General features: G+C 56.5%; 1 protein-coding gene and 1 long non-coding RNA gene across 2 annotated transcripts in view; one reads left to right on the top strand and one right to left on the bottom strand.

Annotated features, from left to right (window-relative positions):
• Positions 1-1,186: 1,186 nt before the first annotated feature.
• LOC101935369 (von Willebrand factor A domain-containing protein 5A-like) overlaps positions 1,187-18,410 on the bottom strand; it is a 28,042-nt gene continuing 10,818 nt past the window's right edge. Inside the window, exons 4-10 of the mRNA XM_065566542.1 lie at positions 13,996-14,168; positions 12,634-12,722; positions 12,241-12,385; positions 11,089-11,168; positions 10,723-10,837; positions 10,365-10,529; positions 1,187-10,090 (exon numbers count right to left, since the gene is read on the bottom strand). Of these exons, the coding sequence (XP_065422614.1) occupies positions 9,983-10,090; positions 10,365-10,529; positions 10,723-10,837; positions 11,089-11,168; positions 12,241-12,385; positions 12,634-12,722; positions 13,996-14,168 (875 nt within the window). The 3' untranslated portion in view covers positions 1,187-9,982. The remainder of the gene's footprint in view (positions 10,091-10,364; positions 10,530-10,722; positions 10,838-11,088; positions 11,169-12,240; positions 12,386-12,633; positions 12,723-13,995; positions 14,169-18,410) is intronic.
• On the top strand, positions 15,343-18,250 carry LOC135975490 (uncharacterized). The gene is made up of 2 exons (XR_010592445.1): positions 15,343-15,460; positions 15,562-18,250. It is a non-coding gene; the product is annotated as an uncharacterized LOC135975490 (long non-coding RNA).

Here is an 18,410-nt window from a genome sequence, read left to right as displayed (position 1 = left end):
CCCATCTGTTCGTCCATCTCCTCCCCCATCCATCCATCCGTACATCTCTCCCATCTATCTCCCCCAACCATCTGTCTGTCCATCTCCACCCCCATCCATCCATCCATCATCCACCCTTCCCCCACATCCATCCGTCTACCCCACCACCCATCTCTCCGTCCATCCCCTCCCCCCATTCATTCATCTTCCCCATCCATCCTTCTTCTCCATGCATTTTTCCACCCTTCCCCGGTATCCATACATCCACCCTTTCCCCGCATCATCCATCCATCCATCTGTCCATCTCCCCCATCCATCCATCCATCCATCCATCCATCCATCCATCCATCTGTTTGTCCATCCCCTCCCCCATCCATCCATCCACCCTTCCCCCACATCCATCCATCCATCCACCCCCATCCATCCATCGTCCACCCTTCCCCCACATGGATCCATCCATCCGTCTACCCCACCACCCATCTGTCCATCCATCCCCTCCCCCCATTCATTCATCTCCCTCATCCATCCATCCTTCTTCTCCATCCATTCGTCCACCCTTCCCCGGTATCCATCCATCCATCCATCCACCCTTCCCCCGCATTCATTCATCCATCCATCCATCCATCCATCCACCCTTCCCCTGCATCATCCATCCATCCATCTCCCCGATCCATCCATCCATCCGTCCATATCTCTGTCTGTCTACCCCTTCACTCCCAAACATTCATCCTTCTTCTCCAATCATCCACCCCGTCTCTCCCATCCATCCATCTTCTTCCACGCATCTATCCATCCGTCTGTCCATCCATCCGTCAGTCCATCCATCCATCCACTCACCCCCTTCTCCCGCCCCCCACCCTCCAACCTCATCCCCCCACAGCCTCCATCCAGCCAGCTGTCCCCAGGGCCACCCCCCACCCACGTGGCCAGCCCTCCACCCCCACACCGCACCCACATTCCTGCACCCACCCGGCCACCCTCCATTTATCCTCCTGTCTCAGCTCAGGGCGACTGCGTCTATTCCCCTGTCAGGGGCCACTCAGCACCCCCCTCCCCGGCTCCTGGGGTCCCGCTCTGGGTGGAGCCCCACATCTCGCTCCCTCCAGTGGGGCTTTTCCTGGCTGCGCTACCCCTCCCAGCGAGCCAGGCGGGCAGAGCAGGCCGCGGCCGCACAAGAATTTTGCTTAGAGGCTGGGGCCCAGCGTCACCCATGGGCCAGCGTCCGTCATCACCGGGCAGTTTTTGAGCCGGCGCCAGGCACAGTTATTGCAACGGGGCGACAGGACATCCCAGTTCCTACATGCGAAACACTCCCCAGTGGGCGTCTGGGGCCTCCGGAGGCCAGTCCCCATCCAACCCCCCCAGGAAGGCTGGGCCCCCCCGGACAGACGGGCCCATCTGTTAGCTGGAGCGAAGGAGCCCTGAGCTGTTTGGCTGCTTGGCTCTGGCCAGCCCAGTTTGACCCAGTATTTGAGAACCCCTTGGGGCACCCAAAGCTAGCGTGAGGAATTGCCGGATCTTTCGCCCCAACTTGCCACAGGAACCTCCCCCCCACTGGCCCGCACGGCTCAGGGTCCTGGGCCCCACACTGCTGAGGGTGAGTCCCCGGCCACCTCCAGGCTCATTGCAGGGGGGTCAGGGGGGAGGGGATTTCCCGGCTGGATTGAACCTTCCATGCAGAAATGGCTGCAGGGGTCCCAGGGTGTGTGTGGGAAGGGGGGTGCAGTGGGGGTTGTTGGGGGGTGGGAAGGGAAACGGCACTGGGGGGGATTGAACTGGGGGGGTCCAGCTCTGGTCACATCCTAGCCCCCCAAGTGCCTGGGGAGGGCAAGGCCAGAGGCCAATGCGGGGACAGTGGGGAGGTACGGGGTGGCTGCCCCACCAGGAGAGAAAAGTGTTACCCCCCATCCCAGCACTGAGAGCCTCTTTCTGACCCAGCCTCTCAGCACCCGCCTCCCCAACCTCCCTCTGACACCCTCAACCCCCTCCTGTCCCTTCCCCTCCCCCTTCCGCTTAGCTCCCGCCCTCGGTGCTCCCTTCCCCCGCCCCAGACTCTCGGCCTGAACATCGTGTTCCCTTTGTGAACACAGAGTCATGGGCCCGGAGCCACTTTAAAAACATCAGCCCCCCCCCCCCCCCATCCCGAATCGCAGCTCAGCCTGGGTGGGGCGCCTGGATTATTAACCCCTTGCCCTGTGGAGAGAGAGACTGCAGCCACAGTTTGAGTAGGACCTACATAAACACGAACTCTGCCCTAGTGGCCACTGTGCAATCTAGGCCTTTGCATTCCTGTCCTGATGTGGGGCAGGGGGAAGCCCAGGGCTGGGCTAGCAGGGTCTGAGGGGCAGGAGTGAGGGGCACCAGTGTGAGAGGGCTGCGAGTCGGGAGTGAGGGGCACCCGCAGAGCTGGTGGGGGGGGAGCCCAGGGCTGGGCTAGCAAGGTCTGAGGGGCACCGGCGTAGGAGGGCTGAGGGTCGGGAGTGAGGGGCACTGGCGGAGCCCTGTGCGTGGGGCGGTGGGGAGGAGGCAGGAGGCGCCTGGATTCCTTGGCCAGGGCTCCGAGGAGCTGGCAGGGGAAGCTGCAAAACAAGCCGAGGGGGGTCGGATTGAAGACAAGAACCGGCTCTAAAAATAGGGCACTTGGCTGAGCATGTGAGCCAGGCCACAGCGATTTAAAGGGGCCAGAGCTAGGGGGAGAGGGGGCTGTGGGAGACCCCCCCCTAGGGGGTGGGGCAAGGGGGCACAATTAACCCTTTGGGGTCCAGAACTTCCTTCCCCTCCTGTATCCTAGCTGCCCCCCAAAAGAGTGGAGTCCAGTGGTTAGAACAGCAGGGCCAGGAGCCAGGACTCCTGGGTTCTCTGCCCCACCCTGGGAGGGCAGTGGGGTCCGGCGGGTCAGTGTGGGGGCAGGGGCAGGAGCCAGGACTCCTGGGTTATCTGCCCAGCCCTGGGAGGGCAGTGAGCTGTAATGGGTTAGTGTGGGGCAGGGGCTGGGGGCCAGGATGCCTGGGTTCTATCCCCAGTTCACTGTCTCGGCCCCTCCCTGAACAGCCTGGGATTCGAGTCCACACCTGTGGCTGCTTCGCTGCTGATTTATTCTATTTAATTAAATGAATTATGAGCTGGCCCTGAAGATGCCAGCCCAGGGGAAACCGGCTGCTGTTGCACGGCCAGTGGAACAGCGCCCCTAGCGGGAGTGGGGCTGGAATGAACACTGACCCCTGCTGGGGAAATTAAATATTCTCATGCAGGCTACGTGAGTGTGTGGGTTGGGGGGAGCCCAGGGCTGGGCTAGCAGGGGGCTGTGGGTCGGGAGTGAGGGGCTTCGGCAGGGCTGGGTGGGGCGGGGCAGGGCTGGGCTAGCAGGGGGTGCGGATCGGGAGTGAGGGGTACTGGCGGAGCTTGGGGGGAAGCCCAGGGCTGGATTAGCAGGGGGCTGCGGGTTGGGAGTGAGGAGCACTGGCGGAGCTCGGGGGGAGGGTGGGGAAGCCCAGGGCTGGGCTAGCAGGAGGCTGTGTGTCCGGAGTGAGGGGCACTAGTGGGGAGCAGGGAAGCTCAGGGCCATCTAGGTGCGTCTGACACCCTGCTGGGTGGGTGAGCTTTGTCGCCCCACTTGGGGGACGCCGAGGTCCAGCCCTTGGCCCGCAGCCCCGGGCAGCGTCTCGCTCCCTGCGCGGGGCCGCTCGAGGGATGGGAACAATGTGAATGGGGCTGGCAGTGCCAAGGCGGGGGGGGGCCATCAATGCTCCTTTATGTGGCTTGCTGCGTGCCTGGGCTGCCAATGTGCGGGGGGGGGAGGGGCAGGGCCCTCTGCCCCATGGACCCCTCCCTGCCCCAGTGCCCCCCCCAGCACTCGGGTTGGGGGCACAGTGGCTGGATTCACCTATTGAGGAGGGGTGAGGCCGAGCGAGGCCGGCGGAGGGGGCCTGGACGCCCCGAGCCATCTGGGCCCCGCCTTGGAGCTGGATGGGAGCCGGCGCCCCCTAGAGGGGACAGGCCCTGTGCCGTATCCTCCCCCCAGCTGCCAGGCCCTGCCCTGGGGCTGGATCAGAGCCTAGTTCTGGCACAGAACCGACCTGAAAATTGATTCAATGGGGCCAGCTGGCGGCCAGAGCCTGGCAGAGAAATTCCTCCCCATTTAGCATCAGAAAACTGAAACCCAGGGCAGGGTCAGTGAGGCCGGGCGCGGAGATGCGGCTGCCTGGAGTGGGGGAGAGGGGGGTTGCAGGTTATACAGGGACCCCTCACCCAGTGCTGAGATGAGGCCACCTCTGGAGTGGGGCATGAGGGCTGGTTACATAGGAACCTCTTGCCCAGCTCTGAGATGCGGCTGCCTTGGGGTGGGGCTGGTTATACAGGGTCTCTTCGCATGGCACCGAGACACGGCTGCCTCAGTGGGGCTATATAGGGACCCCTCGGTCATTTGGAAAAACAAACAGTGGTGGTGTTGCTCCTGAGGATGCCCCCCAGTGCAGAAAGGCGGTGGCGGCTGGGAGTGGCGTGGGGGATACGGGGCCATGGGGTCAGTGCTGCGCCGGCTGACGTTATGATTAACTCAGATGCTCCGTTCTGGGTCATTATCAGAGGTAGGCTGTACGGGTGGAGACACAAGGGACCAGTTGGGATTTAGAAGGATACGTGGACATTAGGTATCTAAGTAAAGCAGGGCTGAAACATGGTGTCCACAGTTGTCAAGGCTGAATTCCAACTCTGTCACTCTGAGTGCAGAAGTGAGGCCCGCAAGGATTTTAAAAATTAATACTTATCACTTCAGGCTTGTATTAAACTCCCAAGGTTACAGCTTCTCTCTGACCTTGGACTGGTAAACGCTGCCACCACCCAAATGCAAAACAACAACAACAACAACAAAAAACCCTTTAAGCACAGGAAGGAGCACTTGGGAACTCCTCCCTGGGGGGTACCCTCAAGTCCTTTCACACACACACCCCTCTGGGGAAGAGCTGAGAAGGAAACAAAGGAAATTATCTGTGGCTACCAGCTAATCAAACAACATATGCACAAACCTCTTAGGACACCAAAAATCCAATCCTGTTCTTAAAAAAGGTAAATTTAATTAAAAACAAAAAGAAAGAAAATATATCTGGAACTTAGGCTTTTGCTAGCTTTTAAAAGAGCAATTCCAAAAACCAAGCACCCAAAATAGCTTTCTTGGGGGTTCAGCTTAAAGGTTACAAGCAAAACAAAAGCACCTGGGGTTAGCACAGAGGAGTCCACAAGTCAATAAGAAATAAAAGAAATAACCCTAATCGCGGCTAGCTGAACATTCTGATCTACTTACACATTTGGAGGTCAGAGAAGTAGTTCTAGGCCTGAGCTGATGATTTATGATCATACCTGGCTTAAGCTGCTTATAGCATGGCTGCTCTGACCCTCCAGCCCAGAGAACAACAGACAAAGGGAAAGTTTCTTTCTCAGTTTTAAGAAGTTCTACCTTCCCATTGGCTCTTTTGGTCAGGTGCCCACTTTTTTTTTCTTTACCTGGGGGACTTTTTAATCTTTTACAGGTAAAGCAAGTAAGAGGGATTTTACAGCTAACTGGCTGGCTGGGTGTCCATCAAAGGGAGCTCCCCCCCCCCTTTATTTATCACAACAGCTGTGAGATGCCAGCTTAGCCATACGACGCCCTAGGAGTAAGAGATGCTTGACATAAGTAAGTGACCAAAGAGCGACTCTATGTCACAAGATCATGAGACAGACGTCCCGACGGGTCATGCTGTGAAAAAGTGACCGTGACGTACGTAGAGGCTCTAAGTCTGAACCAAGTAGCGGCGGGGTCTTTCCCTCTGTTGAGCTTGAAACTGTGGCCACCAGAGCCGAACCCACGGTGGGGTAAGATAACATCACTAACTCTATGCTAAATAAAAATAAAGGCTACAGCCAGTCTGGGGTGGAGCCCAGTTCTCCTCTTCAGCTAGCAGGAAGCAGATGCATCCGAATTGGAGGCAGCGGTGGGATCCCAGCTGGGGGTTAGCTCCAGGCTAGGCACAGGCCGGCCAGGTGGGGCTGCCCCCAGTGCCCCCTTCTGGCCTCCAAGCTCCAAGTCAGAGGCCCAAGGTAGCTTGGGGGTGGGTACAGGGGGAGCCTCAGCCCAGGGTCCCTCCAGCCAGGGCTCCTACTTCTAGGACCCGCCGGGACATGGGAGGGCAGAGCTGGGGGACCGCCCTGGCAGGGGGCTGAGGAGACAGGGCAGGATAGCCCCAGAGGGAGCGGAGCCCCGGCAGGGCTGGCTCCAGGGTTTTGGCCGCCCCAAGCAGCCAAAAAAAAAAAAAAAAGCCGTGATCTCGATCTGCAGCGACAATTCGGCGGGAGGTCCTTCGCTCCGAGCAGGAGTGAGGGACCGGCTGCCAAATTGCCGCCGAATAGCTGGATGTGCCGCCCCTCTCCAGAGTGGCCGCCCCAAGCACCTGCTTGCCAGGCTGGTGCCTGGAGCCGGCCCTGAGCCCCAGAGAGCGGGACGCAGGCCCCGCACGGCAGCGCCCCGCCCTCTATGGCCCCACTGCTCCTGCTGCTTCTGGCCACCCTGTCGCAGTCCCTGGGCAGCTCGGGCCGCTTCGCCCAGCCCCGGCTGCGGCGCTGGGGGACGGCTGCCCTGTGGCACCTGCAGGCGGCTCCGTGTGCCCCGAGGAGCGGCCCCCAGTCGAGTGTCCCCCACTCAGAGCCTGCCTGTCCCAGCCACAAGGTGCGGGTGCTGCTCCCCTGCGGCGCGAACCGCAGCAGCCCCAGCCTCCCCCCCTCAACGTGCTGCTGCTGCCAAGGCCGGTGTAGCCTGATTTAGGATGTGTTAGTTGTGTTGATTTAATTTATCTACTAAATTTCATTAATTAATTAATAATTTTGTTAATTTTAATATTTTAATAATTATTACTATTGTTGTGAATATTAATTAGTATGGGTTTTGGCTCGCCAATTTGTTTAATTAGAAGATAGAGTTTGTCCTGAATTAGGCTTTACAGAGTTTATAAAAGGAAATTTGGGGTTGTGACGGGAAGTTTACACAGAGACAGATAAAAGAACAGGAGTACTTGTGGGACCTTAGAGACTAACAAATTTATTAGAGCATAAGCTTTCGTGGGCTACAGCCCACTTCTTCGGATGCATATATGCATTCGGAGAGAGATGTAGTTATAAAGACTTTTTATTAAAATTAATGAAGATAGTAAGTAAATGGCAAAACAGTTAGAATTACAGAGTTACACTTGTATTATAGTTTTTTAAGAGAATATAAGACTATAAACTGCAAAAATTGATTAATACTTACACCCTGTTTTGATAATAATCTGGTGTTGGCAACACCTTAGGCGTCTTTTACACCTTTAGTAAAGGAAGCTACAGCAGAGTTATTTGTTTTTTAACTTAACTTTATGTGTTATTAGCTCAGGGCCGGCTCTAGGATTTTTGCCGCCCCAAGCGAAAACAGTTTTGGCCGCCCCCCCCCCCCCCCGTTTTTTTCTTACCCCCCCGGCCCCGCCTCAACTCCGCTCCTTCCCCAAATCCCCAGCCCTGCCTCCTCCCCCCAGGCTCTCAAGCCTAGGAGGGAGGAAGGGAGAGGGAGAAGCAGCATGTGCTCCGCGGCCACTCGGGGTCTCCCCCTCCCTCCCAGGCTCTCAAACCCGGGAGGGAGGGGGAGATACCAAGTGGCTGAGGTGAGCAAATCAGCTGTTTCGCGCGCCGCAGCCGCTCGGGATCTCCCCCTCCCTCCCAGGTTTGAGAGCCTGGTAGGGAGGGCGAGCAGCGGCGCACGAGCGGCAGCAGCGGAGGTGAGTTAGGGCGGCCGGGGCACATTTTTAGGGGCGGCATGGCCCGCGCCAGAATGCCGCCCCTAAAAATGTGCCGCCCCAAGCACCAGCTTGTTTTGCTGGTGCTTAGAGCCGACCCTGGGTCTCAGACCCCCACTCTGGGCCTGTCTCGCCCACTGGGCTCCAGGTTCAAGGGTCATTTGATCCAGTTGCCCTCAGACCTGCCCCCTCAGTCTGGGTCACCCAGTCTCATCTGGGAGCAGAGAACAGGCTCAACTCATGGCACCTGCCCCCCATCTCTCCCCTTTCCCTCGCCCCCCGAACTCACCCGACTGGGCATCCTCCCCCTAGTGTCGGTCTCGCTCACCCCCAGCGCGGCGGCCAGCTGGGGTCCAGGTCCCACGAGCCGTCGGCATTCTGCAGAGACACCAGCCTCAGCAGGGGAGACTCCTCCGGTGCCCGCTCTAGAGAGAGACGTGGGGAGATGGTTACAGAACAATGACATGGCCTGTCCAGGTTGATTCCCCCTGCCCGCCCCGCCCACCCAGTTTGCCCCCCCCCCCGAAAACTTTAGCCGCTTGATACAAACTCACACCCCAAACTCCAGCTTCACAGAGTTTATTGCCTGGGAGTTTCCTTATTTTTTTTTTTCATTTTGTTGCAAGATCATTTGGGTCACGGCACTTAAAAAACCCAGCTGCAGATTCCCCCTCCCCCAGCGTCACACCGGTGTTTTGCCCAGGAAGTTCCTTCGGCTGGGATGTGGCCATTAAACACTTGCCCAGCTCCGGGACCATCAGGGCACGTCTGTCTCGGACCCGAGGAAGCGTCATCCTGGCGTTCGCCCCCCGCCCGGCGCCCTGACTCCCAGCCCCTGCCCCCCTCACCTGGCGGGCTGCAGCATCCGGCGAGGCGTGTTCCCAGGACTCCCTGCGGTTGCCCTTTCACTGTGGGCTCCCCTGGCTCAGCTCTGGGTGCGGGGGGGAGACAGATGGTTCTGGGCTGGGGGAGCACGTGGGGGGGGCGCAGCTCATGGCGAGGTGGTCCCTGGCCCCGAGGAGGGGCACTGGCATTGGGCAGCCGAGCGCACGGGGAGCGCATCTGGCCATGGGCGGGCAGGATCCATATAGCGCCCATGTGCTGCATTCTGGCCGCAGCCTTGAAGCCTGCGGGGGCAGACGGAGGGACGGACGGACACAGAGACAGACAGAGACAAGCTAAGAGAGGGAAGAACCCCTTTCCCCAGCACCCAGAGCCAACGCACCGCTGGGACCCCTCCTCCCTGCCCCCAGGCTGGGACCCCCTCCCCGCACCCAGCCCCATCCTCCTCTCCCCCCAGCTCCCTCTGAGCCAGGATCCCCCCGGCTCCAGTCCCTCCCCCGCCGGGCTGTGACTCCCCAGATCCAGATCCAGCCCCTCCCCCCCAGCTTCCCCCTAGCCGGGACCCTTCCTCCAGCCCCAGGGGCACCCCATGGATGAGGGCAGGACCCTGGGAGGGCAGGGAGGGGGCGACACAACCCCATGGGAGCTGGGGCAGGGAGGGGGGCAAAGGGACATTAGCCCATAACCATAATCCCCCCCCATGCTTCTGGGTCCCTCCTCTCACACTGGGATCCCCCGTGCTAGAATTCTCTGTCCCCACTCTCCCCCCGGTGCCAGGTTCCCCCACCCACCTGAGCCTTCTCCCCCCACCGCACCTGGTGCCGGGATCCCTGGCCCCTCCAGGGTTACCTGTCAGCGGGCTGTCCCGTCTCACCAGCAGCCCCTGCACTGGCTGCCCCCGCTCTGTGTCCACCCCCACGTAGGCCGTGAGGGAGCAGACGACCCCCAAGCTCAGGCTGGTCTCCAGCACCCGGCGCCGGTCCCCCTCCGACCCGGTGTCCACGGCCCCCTCCAGCTCCAGCAGCAGTGACTTGGCTGCCAGCCGGTGAATGGGCAGCCTGTGCCGGGGACAGAGAGTCACGGGGTGAGCCCCAGACGCCTGGGTTCCTGCCACTCTGGGGAGGGGAGCAGGGGCTAGTGGGATAGTGTATGGGGGGGTTGGGAGCCAGGACTCCTGGGTTCTATCTCTGGCTATAGGAGGGGAGTGGGGTTTAGTAGTCACAGCAGGGAGGCTGGGAGCCAGGACTCCTGCTTCCTTCTGTGACCTGGGGCAGGTCCCCTCCCATCTCTATTATGTTGGGGGTGGGGATGTGTGGGACAGGACCCAGCGGCTTGGGGAGGATGGGGACCAGGGAGCATTGCTGTCACCTGTCTCCATCCTGTGGCTGCAGGGGGAACTGCAGCATCTCCTTGTAGGTCTGGTCCTGGATGCAGTACTGCAGGGTGACGCCCCCCACGGCAGTGTCTGAGGGCTGCAGGCAAAGAAAGGGGGTCAGAAGGGCAGTGTGAGGGGGGAGAAAATCAATGGGGTTGGTTAGCACAGAGAACTCCAGCCCAATATCCCTTGTTAGGGGTCAGAGTTAACGATCCCCATTAGATCAATGGGGCTGGGTAGCACAGAGCCCCCAGCTCAATGGCCATCGTTAGCGGGTCAGAGTTATCACCCAGGAGGGGATGGGAAGTTACCGGCTCAGTCACTGACCCCAAGCCCTGGGGGTGTCCGGGGGGGGGGGGTTGCTCTCTCACCTGGGGCTGCCCGCGGAGCTGGGCGTAGATGAGGCACCGCTGCCCAGGGAAGATCACCTCAGGGCCCCAGCCCAGCAGCGCTGCCTCCATCCCAGGGGGCAGATCCCAGCTCAGCGAGATCCCAGTCACGGCCGGCTGCAGGGCCCGCTTCAGAGACTGCAGGGCCTGGGGGAGAGACCGGCACACACAGGGTGGGGCCAGAACACCAGGGCCTATCCCCAGTCTGGAAGGGGAGTGGGAACTGGCGGGTTAGAGTAGGGGGGCTGGAAGCCCGGACTCCTGGGTTCTCTCCCAGCTCTGGGAGGGGAGTGGGGTCTGCTGGGTTAGAGCGGGGGAGCCCGGACTCCTGGGTTCTCACCTTGGGCTGCATGCGGTCCTGGCCCGTGATGAACTCGGCGCTGCCCCCTGCTGCCCGGGCGATGCCTTTGACCAGAGCCATGGAGGCCCCTTCCCTGATGCCAAAGGAGAAGCACTTGCAGGGGGGCAGAGACAGGAGGGAGAGGGGCAGAGCTGGGGGGCACAGCCAGTGCTGGGGTGGGGGCAGCGCAGTTGGAGATGGGCCAGTAGGGCTGAGGGAAATGGGGTGGCAGGGCAGGAAAGCAGAGTTGGGGAGATGATAGGGGCAGAGGTCTCCATGGCAGAGAGGCTGGAGATCAGGGTTGGGGGTCAGGGCTGGGGGGGGTCAGGGCTGGGGGGGGCACTGAGGGGGCAGGTGCCCCATTACCTGTGGGCCCCCCGGTGACGCTGCACCTCAGCGATGACGTCCTGGGTATTCCTCACCTCCCCGTCCGTGAACACAAAGAGCTGGCGAGGGAGAGACGCTGTCAGAGCCGGGGACCCCAAATCTCCCCAGAGACCCTTCTCCCCCTGGGAATGGGGGAAGCCCCCAGAGAATCTTCCCCACTGACCCCCCTCCCGGAGACCCCCAGCCCCATAAACCCCCTCAGCCCCCTTTCCTCCTCTCCCAGACATCTCACCGGGGGGGGGGGGGGGGGCTGACAGACGGGGACCCCAACCTTCTCCCCGGTCTCTGTGATCCACAACCCCCACCTGTCACCTTTTCACCACCCCCTGGAGACACTAACCTGCCTGACAGCTATGGGCACCTTTCTTGGACCCTCCTGATGCCCCCACGTGCCCTCCCTGCCCCCCAGCTGCAGGACGCCCCCCCAGAGCTGAGCGCAGCACCCAGCGCTGCCCCCCAGCTTTACACAGAGGTACCCTGCCCGGCTCCTGCCTGCCACGCCCTGCTCACACCCCCAGGGGCACCGGCCCCTGGTTGGCCCCATTCCTACTCTGAGCCCCCTCAAAAGCCCCCATCAGCTGCCCCCCAGCTCCCAGCCCCTCTCCAAGCGCCCACCATGGCCCCCTGTCAGCTGCCCCCAAAGCCCCCTGCCCCTCTCTGAGGGTCTCCCCCCGGGAGGGAACAGCCTCCTCAAGAGAGCTGAGGGGCAGAGAATCCTTCCCAGGGGCTGGCTGGGGGGGGTTTCACCCCCACGCTCGGGGCTCACTGACCCCCACATGTGGGGTGGGGAAGAGATTTTCCCCAGCATCAGATTGGCAGAGACTCTGGGGGGTTCATCCCCCTTGGCAGCTGGGACATTTGCTGGTTTGAACAGGAGTAACTAGGGGGGCTCTGGGACCTGACATTTGTAACTCAGGGTTTGGGGGCGTCGGTGACTCAGCCCCAGGGGCTGGAGCTGTCACAGGGGGGTGGGGGCCAGATGAGATGATCAGGATGGTTCTTTCTGGCCTGAAAGTCTCTGAGTTTCTCCTCCCCGGCCCCATTCCCTTCTGAAAGCCCCACCCTCAACCTCCCTTGGCTCCCCCAGCCCCTCTCTGAGCCCCCGGGACGCCCTGCTGCTGCCCCCGGTACCTGGCGTGGGTGCCCATCCAGGCAGGGGCTGCGGTAAATGGCTTGTAGCGGTGCCAAGATCTCGGTGCCCCCCAGGTCAGCCTGGAGCTGCTGGACGCGCTGCAGGGACTCGGCCATGGTCTGCTGGGTGTATCCCACGCTCTGCCTGCAGAGGGCGCTGAGGGGTTAGGGGCCGGGACAGCTGGAGTCAGGGACACCCCAACCCCAGCCACCCCCACCGCCTGCCAGCCCTGCCCCCAGCCCAGGGACACCCCGATCCCAGCCAGCTCTGCCTCCCGCCAGCCCTGTCCCTGCCAGCCCTGCCCCCAGCCCACAGACACCCTGCCCCCAACCCCAATCAGCCCTGCCCCCTAACCCAACCAGTCCCCTCCCTGCCCTGCCCCTTTGACTCACGGGTAGAAGGACTCGAACCAAGACCCAAAGCCATAGATGTTGAAATAACAGCCCAGGGGCAAACTCTTCAACAGCAGGACCAGGGTCTCCTGGGGATGGACAGAGATGGACGGAGTCACCGCCCAGGTCCAGCCAGCCTGAGCTGCCCCCTCCCTCTCCCAGCTCTGCCCCACGGGCCCAGCCAGCCTAGGCTGCTCTTCCCCCAGCTCAGGCCTTCCGGGCCCAGCCAGCCTGGGCTGCTCCCCTGGCTCTGCCCCACCGGCCAAGCCAGCCTGGGCTGCTCCCCCGGCTCTGTCCCACCGGCCAAGCCAGCCTGGGCTGCTCCCCCCGGCTCTGTCCCACCGGCCCATCTAGCATGGCCTCCTGCCAGGGTTACGCCTGATGGAATTCTGCACCACTGCGCACGCGCAGAACTCATGTGTCCTGCAGAATTTTTTTCCTGCAGATAATACATTTCTGCCTGAGAAGTGCTGCAGTTTCGCCTTTCACCCACCAGAGGCCGCCATGGTGCCAGAGAAGCCAGCAGCATGAACTCAGCCAGCTGTTGTGGCAAACAGCGTAACTGCAGCACTTCTGGGGCAGAATGTATTTTCTGTGGGGGAAAAAAATTTCTATGAGTACCCAGTGCAGCAGAATTCCCCCAGAAGTAGAAGTTCATCACAGCACCCTGCTGGCAGAGCCAGGTTAGGACAGACAGAGGGGGGCATATGCGGCTGCTGGGGGGATAGACTGGGGCACAGGCTGAGGAGCTAGTGGGGTGACACCATTGAGCCAGGAGCTGAATGGGAGTGGAGGTGCAAGGCCACATGGGAAAGGGGGTAGGGGAGATGCAGGAACACATGGGGATGGGTGTGGGGAGGGGGACAGGGCAGATGTGGCTGACTGAATGGGAGAGGCTTGGGGTCAGCCAGGATCTGCATGGGGGAGGCTCCCCAACTCCCCAACAATCTGCCACTCCCCCCAAAAAGCTGTTACATACTTCTCCCATCCACACCCAACAACCCTCCCAGTTCACTCCAGGCTCCTTCCCTCTTCCTCAGCTCCTCCATTACCCCTGACTCCCCCAAGCCTTTGCACTGCTTCTGAGGGGGGCAGGAAATATGGTTCTGTATTGTAGTTAAATGAATTACTCAAAGTTTTGTGTTAATATGCCTAGTAAGGAATAGAATCTTTTTGTTGTCTGTGTTGTTACACATGTACTTGCTGACAGATATTTTGAAATACATTACCAAAATAATTGAAACTGTCAAAATTATATTGTGTTATTTTGACAAAAAAAATGCAGATTGTTGCAGAATTTTAAAACGTGTGCACAATTTTTAATTTTTTGGTGCGGAATTCCCCCAGGAATACTGGCCATACCTTGGCGCTGTCGATGCGCTGGGCCGAGTAGTCTAGGCCGTCCATGGGGCACGCCATGCTGCCGGAGCGGTCCAGCAGGAAGATGAACTCCCCGGCCAAGCTCTGGCCAGGCAATGCCTCAAGCAGGCTGGGCAGCAGGGTCACCATCACAGCCGGGTCACCCATCAGGGAGCCTGTGGGAAAATGGGGCCAGCCCCAAATGGGGCGGACATGGGGTTGAGCCCTGTGAGATGTAGATAAATCTCTGATAATTTTCATATGACTTTACATTGTGCCTCTTCATATAACCTTGTGGTGGGTCTACCCACGTGTGACCTCTGTTTTCATGGGACTTTGTATCAAAGCCTCCTTTAGAAACTTTGCATTGCCCTTGGTATAATATTATAGACCCTAAGGATAGAATAAGATAGAAGAAAAATTTCTTTTTGCTAGCAGTAGAACAAGAGCTCTCCCCCCCCCCCACTCTTAATCAATTGCCCTGTTGAATGAATGAGGTGTGAATGAGCAAGGCATGGAAGGCAGCACCTCCAGACAGCCTCAACTGTTGGAGAGGGGCTGGGAGCCAAACCCAAGGACAATAAAGCGTGTCAAGTGGGCTCATTAAAGACAAGCAGACATACTGACGTCCTCGGGGGTTAGAAGCAAGCACCTTCTTTTGGAAACACCCTTTTTGCAGCATTGGGACAACACTCAAAAGAAAGCAGCACAAAGGACCAGTAGACACAGACACAGAGTTTGAATCTGGTATAGATTTGCATAAGAGGAAAGCTGCTATAAAAGTGAGGTGTCTTGCAGAGGACCCCGGGTCTCGTCTTGTCAACATGGGAGCATCGATCCGGATCGGCAGAAGCCCGGCTCCACCCCCTCCCCCATCTAACTCACCTGGCCAGTGAAGTTAAGGGGAGCAACTAATTGGTAACAACAAGACGGAATGGGTTTGTGTGTGTGTGTGAGTGTAAGTGTAATATATTATATGCATATAATACAGTGTTAATGAATACATGTATTACTAATAAATGTGGCGTTTTGCCTTATTCCCCCTGAAAAGATCCTGTGCAGTACTTTAAGTACAACATTTTGGTGGAGAATGCGAAAGGGGGAGCAAGCATAAAATCCACAAAAAGAAGAACAGGAGGACTTGTGGCACCTTAGAGACTAACAAATTTATTAGAGCATAAGCTTTCGTGGACTACAGCCCACTTCTTCGGATGCATCCGAAGTGGGCTGTAGTCCACGAAAGCTTATGCTCTAATAAATTTGTTAGTCTCTAAGGTGCCACAAGTCCTCCTGTTCTTCTTTTTGCGGATACAGACTAACACGGCTGCTACTCTGAAACCTTTCATAAAATCCACAGTTATTATAAAACTGGTGTGCACACCGCCAGCTTTAGCAAGCCTGGCACTAGAGGAAAAAGAGTGTAAACTTTCAGTTAATTAACCAAACTCTGAAGGATATAGGAGTTTAGGTTTAAATTGTGTTCATGACTGAGCTAAAGAGGAGAATTTAGTGTTTCTCACTCTAATCCGGGGAAGGATTAACCAAACTCTGAAGGATATGGGAGTTTAGGTTTAAATTGTGTTATAGAGGTACATACACCCTCAGCCGTAGCAAGACTGAGCTAAAGAGGAGAACTTAGTGTTTCTCACTCTGATCCGGGGAAGGATCTAATCCGGGGAAGGATTTGTATAATTGGTGTATGAACCCTCGGTGGTAGCAGACCGAGTAATACAGAGGGAAGCTTAGCGTCTCTCCCTCTGGCCCAGAGTGGGTTAAAAACATAAGATACAGATCTTGTTCTGTTAAGGCAAACTCTGAAGGATATAGGAGTTTGGGCAGTGTAGTGTGGTTTATGTTTGTTTGTTTTTTTGTTTTGTTTTGTTTTTTGTAAGTAATATTGTGGTAATTTCACAATTTTGAAGAAAATGTTTAAGGAACGGGACCAGGAAGGGTGGGGGCTAGTTGGAAAGTCCACCCTCCTTGCTAAATTGGTAGTGGAACAAGGCTTGTGCCCATGGAAAGGAACTGTTTATTGGAAAAAGCAGGATCGGGCCCAGGCAAGCAACAGATAAAAAAACTGAAAAACAGGTTGGGTACAGAGAGTTAAAACAGCACTCTCAAATCTTACAGCAGCAGTAACATCAGGAGAAGAAACATTTGAGACTCCAGAAGGGGGCAGACCTTTGGGACCCCTCTGGAGATTGGGAAGGGGGATATTTGGGTAAATTCCTCCTCCCAGGGCCAAAATGCCATTGAAACAGTTAACAACAGTGCCTGCTTCTGCCTCAGATCTCCAGGCCATGGCAAAATGGCTGGAAATTTTAAAACAGAATTTTTTTTTCCTAGATGGAGTGTTAACGCCCTTTTACTGAGAGAAAGGGAGAATTTACACTCACAAGAAATGCACCACTTAATTAGCATTTGTGCAGCCCCAAGTACCAAACACACTGTGGCAGAGACTAAGCAGGTTCTGCCATGGTGGGAGCAGTGTGCTAATTTGTTTCCAAGCTTCTATCTTTCAGGCTCTGAACCAGAACATCAGGAGAGCTGGTACCAGCTGAAGAGTTATAAAATACCATGGTTATAGTGTCATGACAAAGTCTGTGTTCAGTGTTCTGTGTTGCATGTTCTGTGTCTGTCTCTAGTGGTGTCCTGTGCTAGCACTGGGTCCAGAAAAAGAGGAAATACTACACTAGACAGGGTAAATGTCTTTTCCTCTCTCTACTTCCCCCATGTCCATCCAATTTATCAATCACCACTTGTGTCCAAAAAACTTTGGTCCCCAATGCATCAGGTTTATTTTTTGTTAGGTTCTCTAATAGTCATTTTGTTGTTAATTTTTGTTCTTAATACATTTGTATTGTTAGTTACATTTGCTTGTATTGTTAATTCCACACTTTCCTCTATGCACTCTGGTTCTATTTCCCCAAGCCCTGAAGGGTAGTTCTTGGGCCCCCATAACCTGTAAGACCTTGGCCCATAATTGTATGGCCCCATCTTTCATGTCCCTAGAAACCTCTGAGAACAACTCTTAAAAATAGGGAATTCTAAAACATTTTAGCAACTGAATGTTAGTTTAAGTCCAAATCAGCTTAACCTTGCATAACAACTGTGGTACTCCTACAAAATCTTATTTGTTGTGTGTGCTTAAGAATGTCCTGACCTCAGTGACTTTTATTGTTTGATGGCTATTGCAGCATCAAACTTGGGCCTCATTTTGTTTGTCAATGTACCCAATTTTTGTAATGGTGATGGTTTTGTTGTATTTCCAATTATTATAATTATAATTGTTTGCATTTGTGTTTATGTTATATCTGGTGTTTAGTCAATTGTAATGGTTTTAGTTATATTCACCTGGTTATAATTGTTTGGTTGGTTTGCAACAAATACAAAAGATTTATATGGTGACCACTCAAGAATTGTTCTTGAGAGGACAAAAGGGGGACAATGTAGATCAATCTCTGATAATTTTCATATGACTTTACATTGTGCCTCTTCATGTAACCTTGTGGTGGGTCTACCCACGTGTGACCTCTGTTTTCATGGGACTTTGTATCAAAGCCTCCTTTAGAAACTTTGCATTGCCCTTGGTATAATATTATAGACCCTAAGGATAGAATAAGATAGAAGAAAAATTTCTTTTTGCTAGCAGTAGAACAAGAGCTTTCCCCCCCCTCCCCTTAATCAATTGCCCTGTTGAATGAATGAGGTGTGAATGAGCAAGGCATGGAAGGCAGCACCTCCAGACAGCCTCAACTGTTGGAGAGGGGCTGGGAGCCAAACCCAAGGACAATAAAGCGTGTCAAGTGGGCTCATTAAAGACAAGCAGACATACTGACATCCTCGGGGGTTAGAAGCAAGCACCTTCTTTTGGAAACACCCTTTTTGCAGCATTGGGACAACACTCAAAAGAAAGCAGCACAAAGGACCAATAGACACAGACACAGAGTTTGAATCTGGTATAGATTTGCATAAGAGGAAAGCTGCTATAAAAGTGAGGTGTCTTGCAGAGGACCCCGGGTCTCGTCTTGTCAACATGGGAGCATCGATCCGGATCGGGAGAAGCCCGGCTCCACCCCCTCCCCCATCTAACTCACCTGGCCAGTGAAGTTAAGGGGAGCAACTAATTGGTAACAACAAGACGGAATGGGTTTGTGTGTGTGTGTGTGAGTGTAAGTGTAATATATTATATGCATATAATACAGTGTTAATGAATACATGTATTACTAATAAATGTGGCGTTTTGCCTTATTCCCCCTGAAAAGATCCTGTGCAGTACTTTAAGTACAACAGAGAGCCCTCAGCGTTCCCTGACTGCCCCAGAGCCCCACCCACACTCCTCTGTCTCTCCTCCTACAGCTCTTTCCCTCGATCCCCCACTGCCCCCAATCTCCAGCCCCCAGTGCCTGCCCTTCCAT

The sequence above is a fragment of the Chrysemys picta genome, chromosome 13, assembly GCF_011386835.1.
Source record: "Chrysemys picta bellii isolate R12L10 chromosome 13, ASM1138683v2, whole genome shotgun sequence".
NCBI classification, from domain to species: Eukaryota; Metazoa; Chordata; order Testudines; family Emydidae; genus Chrysemys; species Chrysemys picta.
This window is presented reverse-complemented; position numbering and strand designations above follow the sequence as displayed.